The sequence below is a fragment of the Lampris incognitus genome, chromosome 16, assembly GCF_029633865.1.
Source record: "Lampris incognitus isolate fLamInc1 chromosome 16, fLamInc1.hap2, whole genome shotgun sequence".
Taxonomy (NCBI): domain Eukaryota; kingdom Metazoa; phylum Chordata; class Actinopteri; order Lampriformes; family Lampridae; genus Lampris; species Lampris incognitus.
In genome coordinates, this window is record NC_079226.1 from 35,352,936 (window position 1) to 35,372,883 (window position 19,948).

At 42.9% G+C, this 19,948-nt stretch overlaps 1 protein-coding gene across 1 annotated transcript; it reads left to right on the top strand.

The window, feature by feature from the left end:
- Nucleotides 1-3,057: 3,057 nt before the first annotated feature.
- Nucleotides 3,058-18,376, top strand: rpia (ribose 5-phosphate isomerase A (ribose 5-phosphate epimerase)). Its single transcript, XM_056295663.1, has 9 exons — nucleotides 3,058-3,234; nucleotides 4,133-4,193; nucleotides 4,466-4,521; nucleotides 9,136-9,195; nucleotides 9,703-9,767; nucleotides 10,125-10,193; nucleotides 11,421-11,562; nucleotides 11,742-11,841; nucleotides 13,716-18,376. The coding sequence occupies exons 1-9, from the start codon at nucleotides 3,178-3,180 to the stop codon at nucleotides 13,811-13,813; spliced, it is 708 nt and encodes a 235-aa protein (XP_056151638.1). The 5' UTR covers nucleotides 3,058-3,177; the 3' UTR covers nucleotides 13,814-18,376.
- The last annotated feature ends 1,572 nt before the right edge of the window (nucleotides 18,377-19,948 follow it).

Here is a 19,948-nt window from a genome sequence, read left to right on the forward strand (position 1 = left end):
GAAGGACGTTTTCCTCCCTCGGCATGTGTAGTGTCCTACAACACGCCGAGCCGTGGCAGCGTCCATCCACTCATCCAGGGGGAACAGGGAGCGTGAGTGTCAGGGACAGACCCCCCCTCCCCCTCTTTATTTTCTCCTCCACCATCTTGTCACCTTGTAGAAAACCCCCCGTCATGGGGGCATCTCAGTGCTCAGCCAAATAACAAGTACATTCCACAGGTGTATATTATGTAATTGTTATTTAAGATGACAGCACAAACCAAAACATATATAGTTACACATTTATCTGATTATAGATATATTAATAGTTTATTATAGCAATATTGGAAAAATTATTTTAGGTAAATTTGAGATAGAATATTTATTTATCATAACGATGGTGCATCTTTGAAGTCCGAGGACATAATAACTGTATGTTTACCCCTAAGCGAGAGGAAATCTATTTTTTCACGTTTTCTCATTTATTTTCCATTTTAGCTGTTTTTGTTTTTGCTTTTGTTTTTTATCTTGGCGTTCGCCTTTGTTTGGGTGTTTACTTATCCTAGAAGTTCATTCCCACATTGTGTTAAAGTCAAAATGCTGTTCTGGCACTTTGCTAGTGGTGAAGCTAGTTTGTTAGTGGCAATATAATTAAAGTTGGCTTTGTATTGAACAAAGTGGTGGATACAAAGCATCCCTATCGTGGGCAAGTGTTCTAAGCTGAGTTTGAAGATAATCTGGTCTTGTTTTTACTGAGATGGTATGATTAGATCAATGCTTGCAAATGTCATGTAATCCAGAAGTCTGGAAAAAAAATCTTTATTTAAAAAAAAAAGAGAAAATTTCTAAGCACTGGTTTGCTCCTTATTGTCTTTTTATGGAGCTAAGATTCACATCTGAAAGCATGATTCTTCTGGTTTTTTTGATACAGTGTGATGCCATTGTGTAATGAACATGTATCTCACACACACACACACACACACACACAAAATCAGCAAGTCAAGCAGTAACTTCTCAATAAACTGAATGCAATGGTCAATATTCAGCAATACTGTGTGTAAATCAAAACCCACTTAAGATATCGGGGGTTTCCCCATGTAAGCCTACCCTATAATAGATTTGAGCATGGTGGATTTCAGGCAGGCAGAGGTTTTATGAGCTTTCTCATGACATGAAGAACATTCCATGCCTATTTGATTATCGCATACGTCAAGGGAAAAATATAAAAGTTTCTCTTTCGACAAGGCATTTGAAACGCAGGAACTTATTCAGGTTTAGTTGATTTTTCTCAAAATCCAATGGCAGCTCCATCAAATGGCTCCGTTCAACTGTGTCTCACCGATGTGAGAATGATGTCCAATTTAAGCATATGTCTCATAAGAGATGGCAGGGCAGCACGGAAGAGAAGCTGGAAGCATTTGCATAATCCCTGGACTAAACCTTAAAACAGCTCTGGTGAGAGATTTGTGAGTATGAAGTAACATGTACAGTTTGCAATGCAAAATTTAGTTTTTGTCAACTATCCATATAATCCATGGCAAGGTATTAGTTTCCAACTTTGAAGCGAATGCAGAGATTTAAACATTCTTCTTCTTACGTGATGGTGTTGTTGTTCCTTGATATCTTCTCTGTACCGACCATTCAGAAATGCAGCAGACTTCTCTTGGAGGACTACATTGGACTGGGAGTGAAAGGCGTACTTTGTTTGTGAACTGTTGACTCCCCCCTAATTGGATTTGTTTGAAATGGCGTGCTGTGATGTTTTACCCTGATTTCATATAGCCTACTTTTTCTAATGAATGTACAATGTGTGGATTTTTATATAGCATACTAATTTAGGTGTCAAACAGAATCTGTAATTTTGTCAAAAGATCAGCTATATTTGTAAGCTGTAATATGTAAAAATAAGAAAAAAAAGTTTATCAAACAGAATGTGTTGGTTTACTATAGTGTGTGTATATATACATACATATATACATATATACATGTATATATATATATATATACACACACACACATACGCGCACACATACATACATACTGTACACTGAAAAAGAGACTATCTCAAGCTGTTTGCCAAATAAAAAGTAGTGATGTACGGTATTTGGGTGCAGTTGTGTTTTATTGTAAAGAATCAGCGAATTACTTAATAAAAGACACGAAAACGTTCCCAAAAGTATGACAAAAGATCTTCTTTGACCACGTGTCCCAAAAGAAAACTTGATCCCGACTTTAAAGTAGAAGCAAGATTACTTACATTAAAACAAGTTAAGAGTTATGCTGATGTAACAATGCTGGAATATTGCAGTAAAGTAAAGGTAGCTCTCAAAAGAGCTTTCCACCCCTGATGGTACCAAAGAGTGCTCGCAGCCTTCTAAAGGGGGAGAATCATAAAGGGTCTTCCTTCATTTGATTCAATGGGTTAACTTTTGCACACAAAAAAGTAAGTGTTGATTAGAGTTTAGGGGGCAAACAAAATGTACTTAATTGGTTTTAGGAAACATGGGCACCAGTGAAATGGGTCAAACTAACGAACCACGTGCAATATTTGCGCATCGCGAAGTCTCCACAGTGGCCCCGTACATTCCTTCACAAACCACGTGATTAAACCTTAGTCCCACACAGATCAACTCTTAATTGTTGCCATCGCTGCTGCGTTTGGTACATGATCAAGTTAGGGAATCGAAACGATACATAAACGTGTTTTTTTGTTTGTTTTTTAATTGCTGCTAACACGTCGCACGACATTTACAAATCCAACTTTGCACGCGGGTCGGCGGTACGCGCTGGTCACGTGGTTTCCGTAAGAATGTCGAGGGCGCTTGCGCGGACCGTACTTAGGACAGTACGGGACAGCCGAGGGACCGTAAACGCCACCCCCCCATCCAAGAAAAGAAAACAAAGAAAAAAGAAAAACGAGAAGGAAGTACGCTCGTTGAAAATCTGCCGTTTACGCCGGCGAGTTGCGCAACCTCTTTCCGCACCGCCTCCCGCCGCAACTTCCTGGAAGAGGCGGGGCGTGTGGGCGGTGCAGCGGGGCCTGTTTGTGGGCACGGGAGCAGGGGGATGGCACTTCGGCGGAGCGTCCGTCGTACACTCGCCGCCGTACTCCTGCCCGGGGGACCGCGGGGCTCCAAGACAGCCTGCACGCAGAAACACGTGGGGCGGCTTCTCAGTCGCACTAGTGCCGCTACCGTCATGGCGGAGGAAGCTAAGAAGCTGGCGGCTTACGCCGCGGTGGACAATCATGTCCAGGTAATGTCGGAAGCCGTCTTTTGGGGTTTACGGCTGACACGAGAAGGGGAGCGGGTGGGGGGGGGGGTGGCGCGGCTACACGCAGCGCGCTAGCTCTTCGCTTCCGGTGGAGTGTGCGAAGTCATCCGCCGCCGTCTGAACTTTGACTGGGTTTGATTATGGGTTGGTGGTCCGGACAGCCGGCTGACACTTTTGACTCTGCGGGCCGGTTCGGGAGCGGGACGGCGATAGCTGGTGTGGTTTTAACGTGTTGTGTAAACCAGTGTTTCTCAACCGGGGGTCCGCGGACCCCTAGTGGTCCGTGGTGTAATTGCAAGGGGTCCGTGAAAATAAAATATCTTTAAGAAAAAAGATCCTATGACATTTATAGAAATAGGATTATTTTACTCAAATGTGACTGAGACCTTTATCTACCTAAACTATAAAGGGTAACAGGACTTTTTTCTCTAATTACATCTGTTTCACAAGTGTCATTTATTGTATTTTAATAAGAGATCTCGCTCCCGTTTGCATTGTTAAAAGTTACTGCATAAAAATTCTGTTACATATATCTGAAAGTTACTGAATACATATTCTGTTTTGTTACATATATCTGAAAGTTACTGAATACATATTCTGTTTTGTTACATTTATCTGAAAGTTACTGCATAAGAATTCTGTTTTGTTAACTATATCTAAGTTACAACTGAAAGCTCTTATTTTTGCCCCAAAGAGGGAATAAATGCTATAATGCAATTTAAAATGCAGTTTCTTCTGTTTCTATCAAATTGCAACCCCCCTCCCCCAAGATCAGGTGGAGGGGTCCTCAGGGTAGATCAAAAATACGCAGGGGGTCCAGGACCCCAAAAAGGTCGACAACCACTGATTTAAACGACGCTTCCCCCCTTTTGTTCTGCAGAACAACCAGGTGGTTGGTGTGGGCAGTGGTTCAACCATCGTCTATGCTGTGGACAGATTAGGTAAGTGGAAGAAAGATGAGTCGATGAACAGGGAAGGGTCAACATTTGAGCAGCAAATGTGTGTTTGTTTCTTCTTGGTATTGACTGCTCTACAGTGCGTTTTGACGTTAACGTTGTTACTCATGCCATCAGCTAAAAAGGCCCCTTTAAAACTCGGATATCTTGAAATAAATCTTAAATGCACTGGCTTTTGACTGCATTTATCTCTTACAGTTGTACTTCTGCAACTAAAAAAGAGTTTTTCTTGCATGGTGAATATGTTGTGCTGCCAGCGGAGAGAGTACGTCAGGAGAAGCTTAACATCGTGTGTGTCCCCACCTCTTTCCAGGTCAGTTTGGATGTTTGAAGGCACTTTTTAAAGTCTCATTCTCCAAGATATACATGCAAACACACGGTGCTGTCTGGTGCTTGCTATTACTGCAATCGCGAACGCTTTTGTAGTTGCTCGTTTTCAAATCTACCTGGTCAGGTGTGACTTCTGGAAAAACAATACAGTTCATTATGGCTTTACGTTGGAAGTGTAGCAGACAAGACAAAGGCTTGGCGAGGATAATGAAGCAAGGTTGTTGCTGTAGCAAGCAGGTGTTGCATAACAAACTTGTGAAAGACCTGTACCAAATGAAACTACAGTGTCAGTGGCTAAAAACCCAGGTTCACCCATGCTTTTTTTGTTTGTTTGTTGGTGGCCGGTTGGGAAATTGCTGTCTTAAACAGCACTGGCTACACCTCGATTTTCCAATGAATTGCTGGCATTTGCAGTGCTTACACCACTACAAGTAAACATAGGTGTAAAACGAACAAGTACTGCAATCTTCCTGACTGTAACTTAAAATTTGTGTGCGTACAAAGAGTCCCTTCAAAGTTGTAGAATTGATCACGTCTTCGTAGGTCAGTTGGCCTTTAAAGCAATTTTCTGATAGAAACCAAAACAGTAGTTTACACATATTTATCACAATAGAAACTGGGGAAAAAGGTTACAAAAGGTTTCAAGTTTATTTCATTTATATAGCACTTTAAAAACAAAAACAAGTTTTGCACCAAAGTGCTTTACAAACAGAACATATAAACAATAAATAAGGGGAATAAAATACAATAGGTGTCAATGGCACCTAATTATCCTAGTACATACAGACAGAACAAACAAATAAGGTAAAAACAGTTTAGCAGGGGTCAGTGGCGCTGGCAGCCGTAATCCTGTACGCACCGTGCGTACATATCCCTGTACGCACCGTGCGTACATATCCCTGTACGCACCGTGTGCTATTAGCCAGTGACGTTAACATCAATCATCAGCCTTCAAATGTATTTGTGTCAAACGGCATGAGTGGCGAAAAAAAACGAACAAAATCATAAAAAAATACGCACGGTGCGTACAGGATTACGGCTGCTGGTGCCACTGGCAGGGGTAACAAAAAACGGCAACAACCGTAGAACCAGTTAAAAGATGAAAACAAGTTAAGAAAAGTTAAAAGCCAAGGAATAAAAATGGGTCTTAAGATGCGTCTTAGAAAGTTCAATAGGCTTGGTCTGGGTAATGTTCTCTGGCAGGCTGTTCCAGAGCTGCCGGGCCACTACAGAGAAAGTTTTATCTCCCACCTTAGAGGTGAACGGGGGATGAACAACAATCTGCAGTGGGAAGACCGAAGGGACCTGCTGGTGTTGTAGGGAGTGGTAAGCTCAGAAATATAGGGAGGGGTTAGACCGTGGAGAGATTTAGATACTATTAGGAGGATTTTGAAATTGATTCTGAAATGAATGGGGAGCCAGTGAAGGGATATAAGAATAGGAGTGATGTCATCTCACTTTTTGGATTATGTTAATAACCAGGCGGCAGCATTTTGAACTAATTGTAGTTGGGAAATGGAAGTCTAAGAAATGCCAAGGCAGAGGGAGTTACAGTAGTCCAGCCTGGATGAAATCAGTACGTGGATACTCTTTCTTGGTCAAAGGGTGATAGGAAATGTGTGATTTTGGAAATATTTCCAAGTTAGAAAAAGCTGGACCTTACAACGGAATTTACTTGTTCATCAAATTTCAAGTCACTGTCACATATCACACCCAGATTCTTGGCATGTGGTTTGACGTGGATGGAAAGATGGTGGTTCTTAGCGATAATAGCCGTGTGATGTTGGGAACCAAAGAGTAAGATCCCAGTCTTATTTTCATTTAGTTGTAAGAAATTTGGGCCATCCAGCTTTTAACATCTTGGAGACAGTCTTAATTGAGTGAGGTCTGCCATATTTGGGGAGTTGAGGGGAAAGTAGATCTGGGTGTCGTCTGCATAACAATGGAAAGAAATATTGTGATTTTGAATGATTTTTCCTAATGGGAGTATGTAAAGGGAGAACAGAAGTGGAGCTAAAATTGAACCCTGTTGCACCCCATTTGCAAGAGTAGTGGAGTATGAACTGCCAGTAGAAACAGTAAAACATCTGTTTGATAAGTAAGAGTGAAACCAGACAAAGGCAGTCCCAGAAATACCCACACAATGACTCAGGCATTCAAGCAGGATAGTGTGGTCGACAGTGTCGAAGGCTGCATTGAGATTCAGAAGAATTAGGGCAGAGCAGTCACTGGCATCTGCAACACGGAGGAGGTCATTTGTCTTCATACTGTGGTGTACACGAAACTCTGATTGGATTTTTTTTCCAAAAAATGTCGTTTTTATTTAAAAAAAATCTGAATAAAAACCTTTTCTAAAACCCTTTTCTAAAACTTTGGACAAAACGAAAGCTTAGAGATTGGCCTAAAATTATTTTAAGTGGTAGGGTACAGACAAGGCTTCTTGAGGAGTGGCTGAACTACAGCGTGCTTCAATTTTTCAAGTAGGATAACAAGATTAGGTCAAAACCTAGTGCATAGCTTGCCCATATGTGGTTAATGTTTGAAATTTTGGCCAATTTGTAGTCAGTGGTAGTGTCTAAAATGTGAATTCCTGGATATTAAATGTTCATCTGCAGTTTTCTGTGGTGGTCCCAGTAATTGTTGTTAAAGTGTACAAAAGTAGCATATCGCATGACATGGTTAAGCTACGTTCGAGTAAAAAAAAAAGAGTTATAATTGCTGTTGCATGAACAACATTTTCCACTCATATCTTGGGATGTTTGAATTGAAAGAGAACTTAATTTAATTTAATTGTAATGATAACTATTTAATTATCTGTTAACTCTTCTTCTTTTATCTGTTTCTATCTGCGGACGTCTCTAGTTTTTCTAAGACTCGCTCTATTGACAGGCGAATTCACGAAGAATGGATTATGGCCGCTGATAGCACCATGAATTACACATCACTCGCAACCACTATCTGCCCCGTCACAAGGTCCGATTTCCAAAAGACTTTGTGAAATGACATTATAGCACAAATGCACCCATAGCAGCTGAGTGCAATTTGCCGTTGTTTTCCATCTGATAGCAGTTATCCATGTGGCAAAGTATAGATGCGGGCTTTTGGCAGCACAGTTAGGGGTGCATTTCACCCTTTGCTGGTGCTTCTCCCCCCCCCCCCCATTTGTGCAGATTTAGCAGCCGTAAAAGCTGCGCAATCCCTTTTTGAATTCGCCAGTGAGTGTTTTGTCAGAGCCATTGTGATTTAGGGGGCTATAACTGTGTGCTCTCCCTCATGCTTCTGGACACATGGCCGACCAGCTGTGTAACTTCAGTGACATCGTTGGTCACCTGATCCAGCGGCCCAATCGTGTCAAACCGATCACTCAGTCAGTCACGCTAACATGGTCGCTCAGTCAGTCAGTCAGGGACATTTGCATTTGTAGGGCTTGTCCAGCCCAAAATGTTGATATCAAAGTCTACCGTGATACGATTTCGATTTAATTCATGGGCCTGTGATTGATATGAGATGATATCATATGCCCATTTAACACAGTCGGTTACATTTATATCAACTCACAAAAAGCAACTAAAATATGATTTAACAATTCTATTACTGAACTGAACTCTTCCAGACATTTAAATGAAAAACGATCTTCTTTTTTAATAAAAAAGAATAAAAATAGACATTTTGTTTGCTGTAAAGGGCCTTAGTTCTCATATTTAAGTGCAATTTTTTTTATCAGTTAAATTAAAGAGCCCTTGATGACTTTTCAGTTATGAACATAAATCATGCACATCCCTGCTTCATCCCCTTGGATTTACAAGGTGTATCTGTGTGCTCAGAGGTTTAGAGATATTGAGTTTGAACTTTTTCACATCCTAGGCGTATCTTAAAGCTGATGATATGGATGGATGTTTTCCCTTTGCGTCGATATTGGGTCGTTAATCGTTGGATCGTTACACCTCTACTACATACTACATAATACATGTGTGTACTGTCTTCCAGCATATTATTATTAAGTGAGTAAGAAGTATAGTAGCTGTTCGGACATACTATTTCATCATAGAGCCGCACCACCTCCTTTCAGCACTTTGCAGGTTAGTTCTGATAACCTTACAACAGTGTGCTGACCCACATCTTTTTTGTAAAAATAAAAAGGTGATTTTAACCGCGTTCTGCTTAGCATAGTGAAAAGTACAGCTTACATTTAAATGGTTCTGCTGGTTGTGTTTTGTATCACCTTCACTTCAGTCATTGCTGATCCTTGTTAAGTATCAAAATGTATCATGGGATAGTTAAGCTAGCATAGTGTCCGGTGTCTGTACACTACATACATTTTTTTTTTGGATGTAGTATGATGTCTGGGTATTTCGCATACTATTTGGTACATACTATATTTTTGAACATACTTAAAACACTCATGCTATTTTAGTGTACTAAATAGTATGCTATTTTGGCTGCAGCCACAATAATACTACTTTTACTAACTCTTACCCTGCTCATTCACTTCCTCTGATGTTCCTAAAACACCTTCTGGGTCCCCCCCAACTCATTTTGCTGTTGTATGGCGTCTTAACGTTTTCCTTTCATTCATCCGATCTCCTCCCTCCTGCAGGCACGTCAACTGATTCTTCAGCATGGTCTCAGTCTCTCGGACCTGGACAGACACCCAGAGGTATGTGATGGTTGTAGGTCCTGGTGCCAGAGTAACTGAATAGTCAATGATGCTAAATGTGGTGGAGAATATCATGCCTTCACTAATGTGTCATATCAAATATAACTCCTTTTTTTGTCCCAGCTGAGCCAGTCCTCTGGATTATAAAACATTTTTGCACTTGTGCAGAAGATCAGGAAGCCACATCCTCGTTTATTATAGTTCATATCACAGTTGCCACACTCACAAAGGAAAAATCATGAAAGGAATTTTTGTCAGCATGGTGCAGACCTAGTTAAGACTGTTGTCAGCACACGTTATCTCATTCTGCACTAATTCCCCCCCCCCCCCGATTTTGTCATCTTATTTTCTGCCATAATAGACTGCTGATAATGTCTCTCCCATAAAGAAAATGAACAAGGACTCTTCTAGACTCCTTTCAGAGGAACGGCTTCTGGTCAGCACTGTTCTTTTGTTTGTCATCTGCTGGTGTGATAAGTTGTTGCTCTTCGACCTCCTGTTGTACAGCTGGATGTGGCGATCGACGGCGCGGACGAGGTGGATGCAGCGCTTACGCTGATCAAAGGTGGAGGGTGAGCGTTCCTACTCTGCTCAGTCCCCATGCCAGAAGTTACACTTGTGTTCAATTTACTTAATCTCTCTCTCTCTGTCTCTCTCTCCCTTTGTCTGTCTGTTTGTGTCTCTCTCTCCTTCTGTCTCTCTCTCTCCTTCTGTCTCTCTCTCTCCTTCTGTCTCTCTCCCTCTGTCTTTCTCTCCTGCTGTCTCTGTCTCTGTCTCTGTCTCTCTCTCTCTCTCTCTCTCTCTCTCTCTCTCTCTCTCTCTCTCTCTCTCTGTCCCTTTCTCACTCTGTCTGTCTGTCTGTCTCCCTGTCTCTCTCCCTCTGTCTCTCTTGTGCTCTCCCTCTGTCTCTCTCTCCCTCTGTCTCACAGTGGCTGCCTCACACAGGAGAAGATTGTGGCTGGTTGTGCTAAACATTTCATTGTCATCGCTGACTATAGGTGTGTGTCAGGTGCACGTCTGCCAGGTGTAGATGTGGACCTCCTAAAGCTTCTAGGTCCCCATATGTGTAGCAAAGTTACATGAATGACAGTTAAATTTTTGCCAGAGTTAAAGAAAGACTGCACTCAAAAACAACACAAGGCTCAGTAACTGGAGCACCGTACAATCAGAATCAGAATACTTTATTCATCCCCGAGGGGAAATTGGGTTCTATTACAGACACTCACACTCTAATAACTACAAACTAACAAGATACAAGAGAAGAAAATAGAAACAAGAAAAATAGAAATAAAAGATAAAAAGAAATAGAAATAAGAACAAAGTGAAACGAGTGAAACGGGATAGATAGACAGGCGGGACATAACGTTGGGAGGAATTTGATTTGAACGTTGAAAAGTGGGCGTGTTGCGAGCTAGTTTAACTAATGACTCTTAGTTCTGTGCCGCTAAAAGTTGGAGATTGATTGATGGGTGGATGTTTTGATATTGTTGGTTGAAATTGATTGGTTCAAGCCTACGTAAGCATGGGTCATATTTTGTTGGATCAGGAAGAGACATCATTGGATTTTTATATAAAAATACAAAGAAACGGGGCATCCGGGTAGCGTAGCGGTCTATCCCATTGCCTACCAACACGGGGCTCAGCAGTTCGAATCTCCATGTTACCTCCGGCTTGATCGGGCGTCCCTACAGACACAATTGGCCGTGTCTGCGGGTGGGAAGCCGGATGTGGGCATGTGTCCCGGTCGCTGCACTAGCGCCTCCTCTGGTTGGTCGGGGCACCTGTTCAGGGGGGAGGGGGAACTGAGGGGAATAGCATCCTCTTCCCACGCACTACGTTCCCCTGGTGAAACTCCTCACTGTCAGGTGGTGACTCCACATGTATCGGAGGAGACATGGTAGTCTGCAGCCCTCCCCGGATCAGCAGAGGGGGTGGAGCAGTGACTGGGATGGCTCAGAAGAGTGGGGTAATTGGCCAAGTACAATTGGGGAGGAAAAAAAGGGGGGGTGCAAAGAAATTTTTTTTTTTTTTAGGTGCACAATATGACCGAGGATGTGATATAAAAGGGTTAAAAGGGCATTTTTAATTTCATCTTGACTTTAAGCACCATCTAGTTTTTGACTTTGGGAAAACATTTGACATTTCTAGACAAATTATGTGTTTTTGTGTGTGAGTGTGTGAACACAGAATTTGTGTGCATCCTTTTTTGCAATGTCCTGTCCCAGGAAGGACTCCGAGGCTCTGGGCCAGCAGTGGAAGAAGGGCGTACCGATCGAGGTCATCCCGATGGCGTACGTCCCCATCTCCAGGCTGATCGCAAAGCGTTTCGGAGGGGAGGCCATCTTGAGGATGGCTGTCAGTAAAGCGGTGAGTAGGGGAATTCGCCTGCTTCTTAACTTTCACATCCAAAAACTTTTTTTTTCTTTCATCTTAAGAAAGTCGACTTAACAGTCGACACACTTGGGGGCACCTCATCGGTGGCTTTTGAAGGCTTGTGAATGAAGTCGGTGGAAGAGGTGTTAATGGTCTGCCTTTTTACCTCGCAGGGTCCAGTCGTCACTGACAACAGCAACTTCATCCTGGACTGGAAGTTTGAGCATGCTCAGAACTGGAAAGAGGTGAACACGGCCATCAAGATGATTCCAGGTAAGGAGACTTCCCTCAGTTTACTACTTATTTGAATGACGTAAAGTCACTCTTTTTTTTCTTTCTTTCTTTCTTTTTTTTTTTACCCTTTCAAATAAATGGCGAGTGGGCAGCTCGCTCACCTCAGTCAACTGTATTTATTTGGATGGTGGGGAAAGCTGAGCGGGAATATGGGAGCCTTAGGCGAGAGAGTTCCTGGATTCCAGGATTCCAGGATTAGATGCTAGGCTGGCATCACTCCAGAGCCGTCATGTCAACCAATTGCTTAACGGAACAACACGGCACACTAATAATAAGTCTTAAACTGTAATTGTGGGGCAGTTTTCCAGACACAGATCAAACCTAGTCCTTGATGAAACTGAATCTTTAATGGAGATTCTCCATACAAATCGGTTTGGTTCAGGACAAGGCTTCATGTGTGCCTGGGAAACTAGCCCTTAAAATCAAAATGTGCTTTATTTCCCAAGTAGGCTCTCACACGTGAGGAACTGGACTTGCTGGCCTGCTCACATGATGCGTGTTGAGCATGGCTTGACATTTAAATTAGAATATCTCAAGACACGAGTTTCATAAAAAGAAAACATTTGTAATAAGTAGGTCGGTACTATACAGTATTCACACAAGAATATTGGAGCGGTGAGAGTTGTTAAGCTGTCCATCAGAAAAATATGACCGTTTCTGGCTCAGCTTCATGGAAAATCACGAGTTTTATTATTAGATCATGTAAATGTAATTACATTTAACAGTTTAATTTCAGTAAATCCATAATGCCTTTCATTTCAAATTCCATCACATGGAATAAACGAACATTTGTCTTGGTGGCACCCATTGCAAAGACCAAGATAACTTTACAAAACCTACTGATGCACATATACAAAGCCACCAGGACCCCACATACAACACAAAGGCACAACACATGCAACTGACAAAAGGCCAATCGCATCACTCGGCATGAAGTGTATGTGTTCAACATCGGGGCCCATCTAACAGGGATCTAGTTCAGAATACCTTGAAGAGACTCCACCGAATGGCATGAGATGCGGCAAACAGATAGCAGCGATGGTTGGTCTTAACATTCCTGTGGCTGAACTGCATTGTGGGCCACATCTGAGTGACGAGCATGCTTGGTGTCCCAGTGCCATGTGGCGACTGGTCCAACTCTAAATCACCCACAGTAGCGATGCGTTTCCATCAGGCTTGACAAAAATGTTTCGAGTTTGCGTTCAGGTGGAAAAATCTATGCTAACATTGATTATTTTGGAGAGCGTCTGGGTGTCCTGGTGGTCTAGTCCATTGCCTATCAACACGGGGGATCGCCAGTTCGAATCCCTGTGTTATCTCCAGCTTGGTCGGGTGTCCCTACAGACACAATTGGCCGTGTCTGCAGGTGGGAAGCCGAATGTGGGTACGAGTCCTTATTGCCACACGAGCGCCTCCTCTGGTCAGTCAGGGCACCTGTTTGGGGGGGGGGGGACTTGGGGGAATAGTGTGATCCTCCCACGCACTACGACCCCTGGCGAAACTCCTCACTGTCGAGTGAAAGAAGTGGCTGGCGACTCCACATGTATCAGAGGCATGTGGTAGTCTGCAGCCCTCCCCGGATCGGCAGAGGGGGTGGAGCAGCGACCAGGACGGCTTGGAAGAGTGGGGTAATTGGCCGGATACAACTGGGGAGAAAAAAAAAGGGAAAATTCCAAAAAAAAAAATTTGATTATTTTGCCAACAGCTCCCCTTGTGTCCCCATTTACTGATTTGATGATGCAGTCACAGGGACAGGGAGATGGTAGAAAAAAGTTGTTAGTACAAACATGTTGGTATTCTAATTTTGGATGGAAACCTGGCTAATGGCTATTGGATGCTGCTGTCTTCTCAAGGTGTTGTGGAGACGGGGCTCTTCGTCGGCATGGCTGAGCGAGCCTACTTCGGGATGGAGGACGGAAGTGTGCGGGTTCGGGATCCTCCAATCAACTGAGGCTTTTACCACGCCCATGTGCACCAGCGCCCCTCTGGAATGACCTCACTTCTCCCGCAAGTGCCATTGATAGCATGATTCATATCCCCCCCTTCATGTATAGTGGTTGGGTCAAAGCCACCTCCCCCCACCCCCTGAAGAAACAGAAAGAAAAATATTTACTCCTCGAATATCTCAAAAAGAAGATGGCGAGATGCCCTTGATTTTGCTTATTCTCCAAGCGGTGCTTTCATGGTTTCGTTCAAGTGCCTGATGGGTAAAATCAAGTGCATCTCAAATTTTCTGAATCCATCAAAGTGGGTTGAATCAGTTCATCTGGATACGTTTATTGACAGATACAGTTCATCACTCAGCAGGCCCTGGGTAAGTGGGGTTATCCTAACTGGGCGTTTGTCAAAACCAGGAAGATGTCCAAACAGTGCACCCAATCGAAGAAAGAAGAAGGAAAACCGCTGCTGCCTAAGTGTAAACCAGTGGTGACTCTGTATGTGGCGGGAGTGTCGGAAAAGCTGAGATGTGTATTTTCCAAACACCGCGTCTCAGTTGCTTTCAAACCCCAAAACGCACTGCGTCAGAAGTTGGTCCACCCCCAAGGATCAGGTCCCCCGGCACAACCACAGCAATATAGTGTGCGCTGTTAAGTGCCAGGAGGATTGCCGTGACTTGTACATTGGGGAAACCAAACAGACGCTGGCCAAGAGGATGACACAACACAGGAGAGCTAACACATCAGGCCAGGACTCCACAGTCTACACCATCTACAGACCAGTGGCCACTCTTGCAGGGATGAGGATGTGCACATCATTGATAGGGAGGAACACTGGTTTGAACGGGGAGTCAAACAGGCCGTCTATGTAAAGAGGGAACGACCATCCCTGAACCGGGGGGGGGGGGGGCCTAAGAGTACATCTGTCGTTGGTTTTGGTTGTTATGCCACTGTATTGTTTATAAGGGTGGGATACCTGCAGCCAGTTGAGAGTGAGAGGTCACTTAGATGAGTGATGAAATGTATCTGTCAGTAAATGTTGTGTCCAGATGAACTGATTCAACCTTCTTTGATTTTCTCACCTGGATTATTGAGCATGCATCAAGACTGTCTGAATCCATGTTCCCTGAACGTATGTCTGCCGACTCTTCCCATGATCAGCTGGAATGGGATGGGATGTGTAGGGTTTTTTTTTTTTTTTTGAAAATTTATTTCTGATTTTTCCCTTTTTCTCCCAATTTAGTGGCCAATCGATCCCTATTTTAGTTCAAACACCCACCCTCGTACTGTATGTGTTTGCCAACTGCATCCCTCCGGCCGGCAGTCTTGAAGGAGACGCCTCGCCACTTCCGTGACAAGGCGAATCTGGGCCGAACCACTGCTTTTTCCGACACACACAGAGACGCATTCATGTGACGAACACAAGCTGACTCCGCCCCCCTCTCGAAGACAGCGTTCCTATTATTGCTGCTTCATCGAATCCGGCCATAGTCGGATCTGACGAGACCGGGGCGCGAACCCCGGTCCCCAGTGAGCAACTGCATCAACACAAAGCCGATGCTTAGACCGCTACACCACTGTGGACCCCCTAAGGTTTTGGTTTTTAACAGGTGTAGTGAAGTAAGCATATATTGAACTGAGGTGTGCCTTAAGACCACAATGAAATTTTTACCTCATTTTTTAATTGTATTTGAGATTATAATGAAATCATCTTTTTTTTTTCATATTTTAGTTTAGACATGTTGGTCAGGTGAATCGGCCGTACTAAATTGTCCCTAGATGTGACTGTGTCAGCCCTGTGATGGACTGGTGGCCTGTCCAGGGTGTCTCCCTGCCTGCTGCCCAATGACTGCTGGGATAGGCTCCAGGATCCCGCGACCCTACTCAGGATATAAGCGGCTTGGATAATGGATCGACGGATTTTAGTTCCATCCCGTTGGGGCCATCTAAAGCCAGCACCCTTTTGTAACATTTAAGGCATCGTAGGCCATCAGAAATGTGCTTCACCTTGGAAACGGTATGCCGCCCTTAAGAACCGAAATCATTTGAAGCCACAGCTGAAGTAGAGAATACACATAATCTGCTCCGCTGGCACAGACACAAATTGAGGACTTCCATAGTGTTACAGCACATACATGGCAGAAGGACAACGTGACCTCACACATGCACGGTGCAAAGTAACCGCGAGGTGTGTATTTGACAATAAATGGTGTACCTCGGCACCAAAGTGGTTGAGAACCACTTCTAGAGGGTTTGGTAATATCACACCGTCACTGCCAGAGCATCTATCTGCTATGTGGTCCCCAGATCCTACAGTCTGTCAGAATGGAAAATAATATTGGGTACAGATGTGTGTGTGTGTGTGTGTGTGTGTGTGTGTGTGTGTGTGTGTGTGTGTGTGTATACGTATATATATATATATATATATATATATGTGTATACTGTCTGTGTCTAACGTAAATACAGCACATTTCAGTTTCTGCAACTTCGAATACTTGATATACAGCGATTCTCTTAACCAATTTAAATTCAGACTGTAAAAAGTACAATAAGAAAAATTGACTATTTTCTGTTAATTTAAATGTGATGAAATTACTTACATTTGTTGTTATTGGAGTGCTGACATAGCTTTGCATCTGAAATTGGGTCAAGGTTCAAGTTTTTTATCATCATGAGCACATGGTGGCATGGAAGCAAGGCTGTGAAGTTCTTTGATTGGCGGTTGCTCCAACACCTCTTCTTGTTTTCCAAATTTGTAATTTTCCAGAAATGCCCCACACATTACAAAGTTAAGTTTGTGGTATTTTTTTTTTAACTAGAAATGTCAGAAGAGGGCACACCTACACCACACATCTTTGCTATTTGACTTGTTCTGAAATGGGATGTACTATTCATTTTCAATTCAATCTAGTATTTACACCAGAGTCTTTTTCTTCTACTTCTTTTTGTGTCTGGGCACAAAGGGTTACTTTTTTTTATAGATTCTCCAATTTAGAAGGGAAAAAAATCAATTTACTCAGTCAGCTCCAATGACTTTCACTTCCTTAATAGAATAGACCAATGTCACATGGAAATCATCAAGATGAGGAAGTATGAATTGATTTTTTTTCTTCCAGAAAATTATAAATAATATACAAACGTATCTCCTTTTGCTCAGAGGCAAAAAAAAAGTACTACAGGAAAATCAAATATTATGGTTGGATCCATTGTTTTCTTTAGAACTGTAGTAAAAGCATTTTAAAAGTTCCACTGTGAGCACAAAGCCCCAAAAATAACCCTTTGTAGAAGTGAAGACTAGTCAGGATGTCCTCATTTAGCAAAAATGTTCTCACTTGTTAAAATTTCAAATTTGTCCTCACGAATATAGCTGAACAAGAACAGAGAGAGAGAGAGACCACAGCATGCATGTTCTCTCATTTGTGCATTACAGACTTTGCTTGTGCTTCTCTCATGCCTTGCCTAAACAGTTGCAGGAGGTCTTGTCATGGACCTTAGCCAACCTTAACAGACATCGGTCAATTTTTTTCTTTTCATTATCTGCCCCAACAAAAAGTAAACACTGATCAGTGGTATGAGTTATGTAGGTGAGAGGGGCTGACCAGCAACAAAGGTTAGAAGTCACATTTGAACATGCAACACTGATTTGAAATAATTTGAGCAGTTAACATGGGCAACTATGCAACCAAATTTGAAAAAACAAAACATTTTTTTCTGCTCTAAATGGCATATTGCATGTTTTCAGGAGGCAGATGATGTGTAATGTCTGTGATGAGCATGCAGCTGGCTTTGAAAGTGATCTGATGGCGCCATCTGTAACATGGGAAGGGCCTGTATTGTCCCTCAACTCTAAAGCTGCACGTCGATCTTCCAGTAATATCTTCGGAGCTATTTTCCCAAGCGTTACATATCTGTCTTGTCAGTCTTTTGAAAACGTCTGTAAAACTGTTCGTCATGATGTCAAACAAAAGTTACATTATCATCAACACTTCAGAACCGTACTTTGTCTTAATTTTCTACTACTGGTCGCCTCTTCTTGGAGTAGCTGTCACTGTCTTTCCAGTGATAAGTGACATCACATTCTGCCTTATAGTTTCTGTTTTTATGTCAAATAGCTATTGGGTGGGAAGTTAAACACCAGCTGAATGCTGGCCAAATTTTGGTTGAGGTTATTAAGGTTTGTTGGCCACTTTTGGTAGGTAACTGGCCACCATTTGGAGGAGAAGCTCTGTTCTATCAACCAAACGGGTTGGTGAAGTACTGTTGCTTTCTGGTGAGCATTTGGGACGTTCCAGCCACTGTGACTTGGAGACAATAATGTAAGTTAGGTTTGCCACCCTGACAACATCTGGCCCAGTTTGGGTCAAATGTTTAGTTTAGCGTGTTGAATGGTTTTGCACCAGCATGCTTTGGTCGTTTTGTTATTTTCAGTCGTTCATTATGTACCAGTAAGACTTATTATGATTTTGCTGTTAAGGTACTATCGTAGATTGTGTGTCAACCAAATACAGGACCAAACTGACCACATTTATGGCTACTGCTTGTCTTCATTCTCGCCTTTGTATTTCTTTTCAAATAAATATGCCAAAAATTAATGTATTATTAAATTTGCTTTGAACGGTTTAAAAAAAAAGCAATAGTTTCTTAAATTAGTAGTTAAAGACATAACTTGTTTTATTTTATTTCGTAGTGAGCGTTTCTGTAATGTTAAACAGCAATTTGTCGGGGAAAGCCAGATTTCAAAAAATTTTGAGAATCTTGCAAGAAAACTTGATTTGTGTGTGTGTGTGTGTGTGTGTGCGCGCGAGAGCGAGAGATTTTTGATTTTTTTTTTTGATTTTCAAAAGCACATTTATTCAGTCCAACAGCTGATATTCGAAACATATACATCATATTATAATCCACTACATCTTATTATAATCCATCTAAAAAAAAATGACAAGAACAGTTTCAGAAAAAGTCTCATTAAGTAATTCAAAACAGAAGTATCCACACTAACAAACAGGTTCCAAACTTAAGTCCACTCTACATGCATGGCCCGATATCACAAACACAAATTAAATAAAAGAATAAATAAATAAAATAAAAGATGTACAGCCAGGGCTCACCCATGTTACACAAACTAGAAACAGAAAAGCAGGTCTTCATTATCACCCACTAAGCACAATACTCCCCCTATTGCCCATTTAAGGCTGAGAGAGAGAGAGAGAGCGTGTTAATTGTAAAGCGCTATACAAAATGCAACTTGAGATTGATTGATTTGTTGCAGCCTCGTTCCGCCTGTCAGACGGATTCCGCAAATGACCGCAGGAGGGCGCCAGAGACAGAATAAGCTTATGTACAAGAGGACCTCGCTTGACGCGCAGGACTTCACATGCACGTGTGCAGGTGAACGGAGGTCATATTCATCGTCCCACCGAGACGATTTTCCCTAAAACCATATTTAAAGGACCTGGACGTGTAAATGACCCCGGCCACTCAGCAGCTACTATTTTTGTCGTGCGCCGCTGTTGGCAGCCGGCGGTATCTCGCGCTCATGCCTTATTAGTCAATGGCAAGTCACCGAACGAACACGGTGTTTGTAGCCCGTTATTTGCTTGGCGGCCGCTCGTGACACGACCAGGAACAGGAACCGTTTGCGTCTCCGGGGCCACGTTGATGTTTTCAGGTCGGTTCCGCGGAGGAGCTGAACGGCTACAGGTGATCGACAGCCGGGCACAACAAATCGCGAGTCCCCGTTTTTATCCGCGGCTGAGCAAGCCGGCGAATGGCGTTGCGTTCCCTGGCCGCGTGTTTCTATTGGACACGCGGCGACACGTCTCAGCCAATGAGAAGTTCGCCTCGCAAGAACGCCACCGGGTAATGTTTTGCGTCACCCCCCTCGCTGGTCTCCGCGGTCGCGCCTACGTTGTTTTGATTGACAGTGACGTTGTCCAATGAACCGGGTCGCCCGGCTGCAGCCCGCCCCTTTGAGTGACAGCCGTTTCATGCATTCAGATTCTGCTTAGTGTGCTGGTTTGTCTGATTGACAGTTGAGGGTACAATCAGATGTTGTACATGTGAATTTGACCGCCGTGACGATTACGGCGTCCAATCCTGGTCTAGCGACGGGGCGGGTCTAAGCGTTACCAAGGCAAGACGAGTGAAGTATA

Coding starts and splice junctions, on each gene's coding strand:
- rpia (XM_056295663.1), top strand. CDS start 3,178: ATGGCGGAGGAAGCTAAGAAGCTGGCGGCTTACGCCGCGGTGGACAAT. Junction 9,768..10,124: donor ACGCTGATCAAAGGTGGAGG/GTGAGCGTTCCT, acceptor TCTGTCTCACAG/TGGCTGCCTCACACAGGAGA. Junction 10,194..11,420: donor ATTGTCATCGCTGACTATAG/GTGTGTGTCAGG, acceptor GTCCTGTCCCAG/GAAGGACTCCGAGGCTCTGG.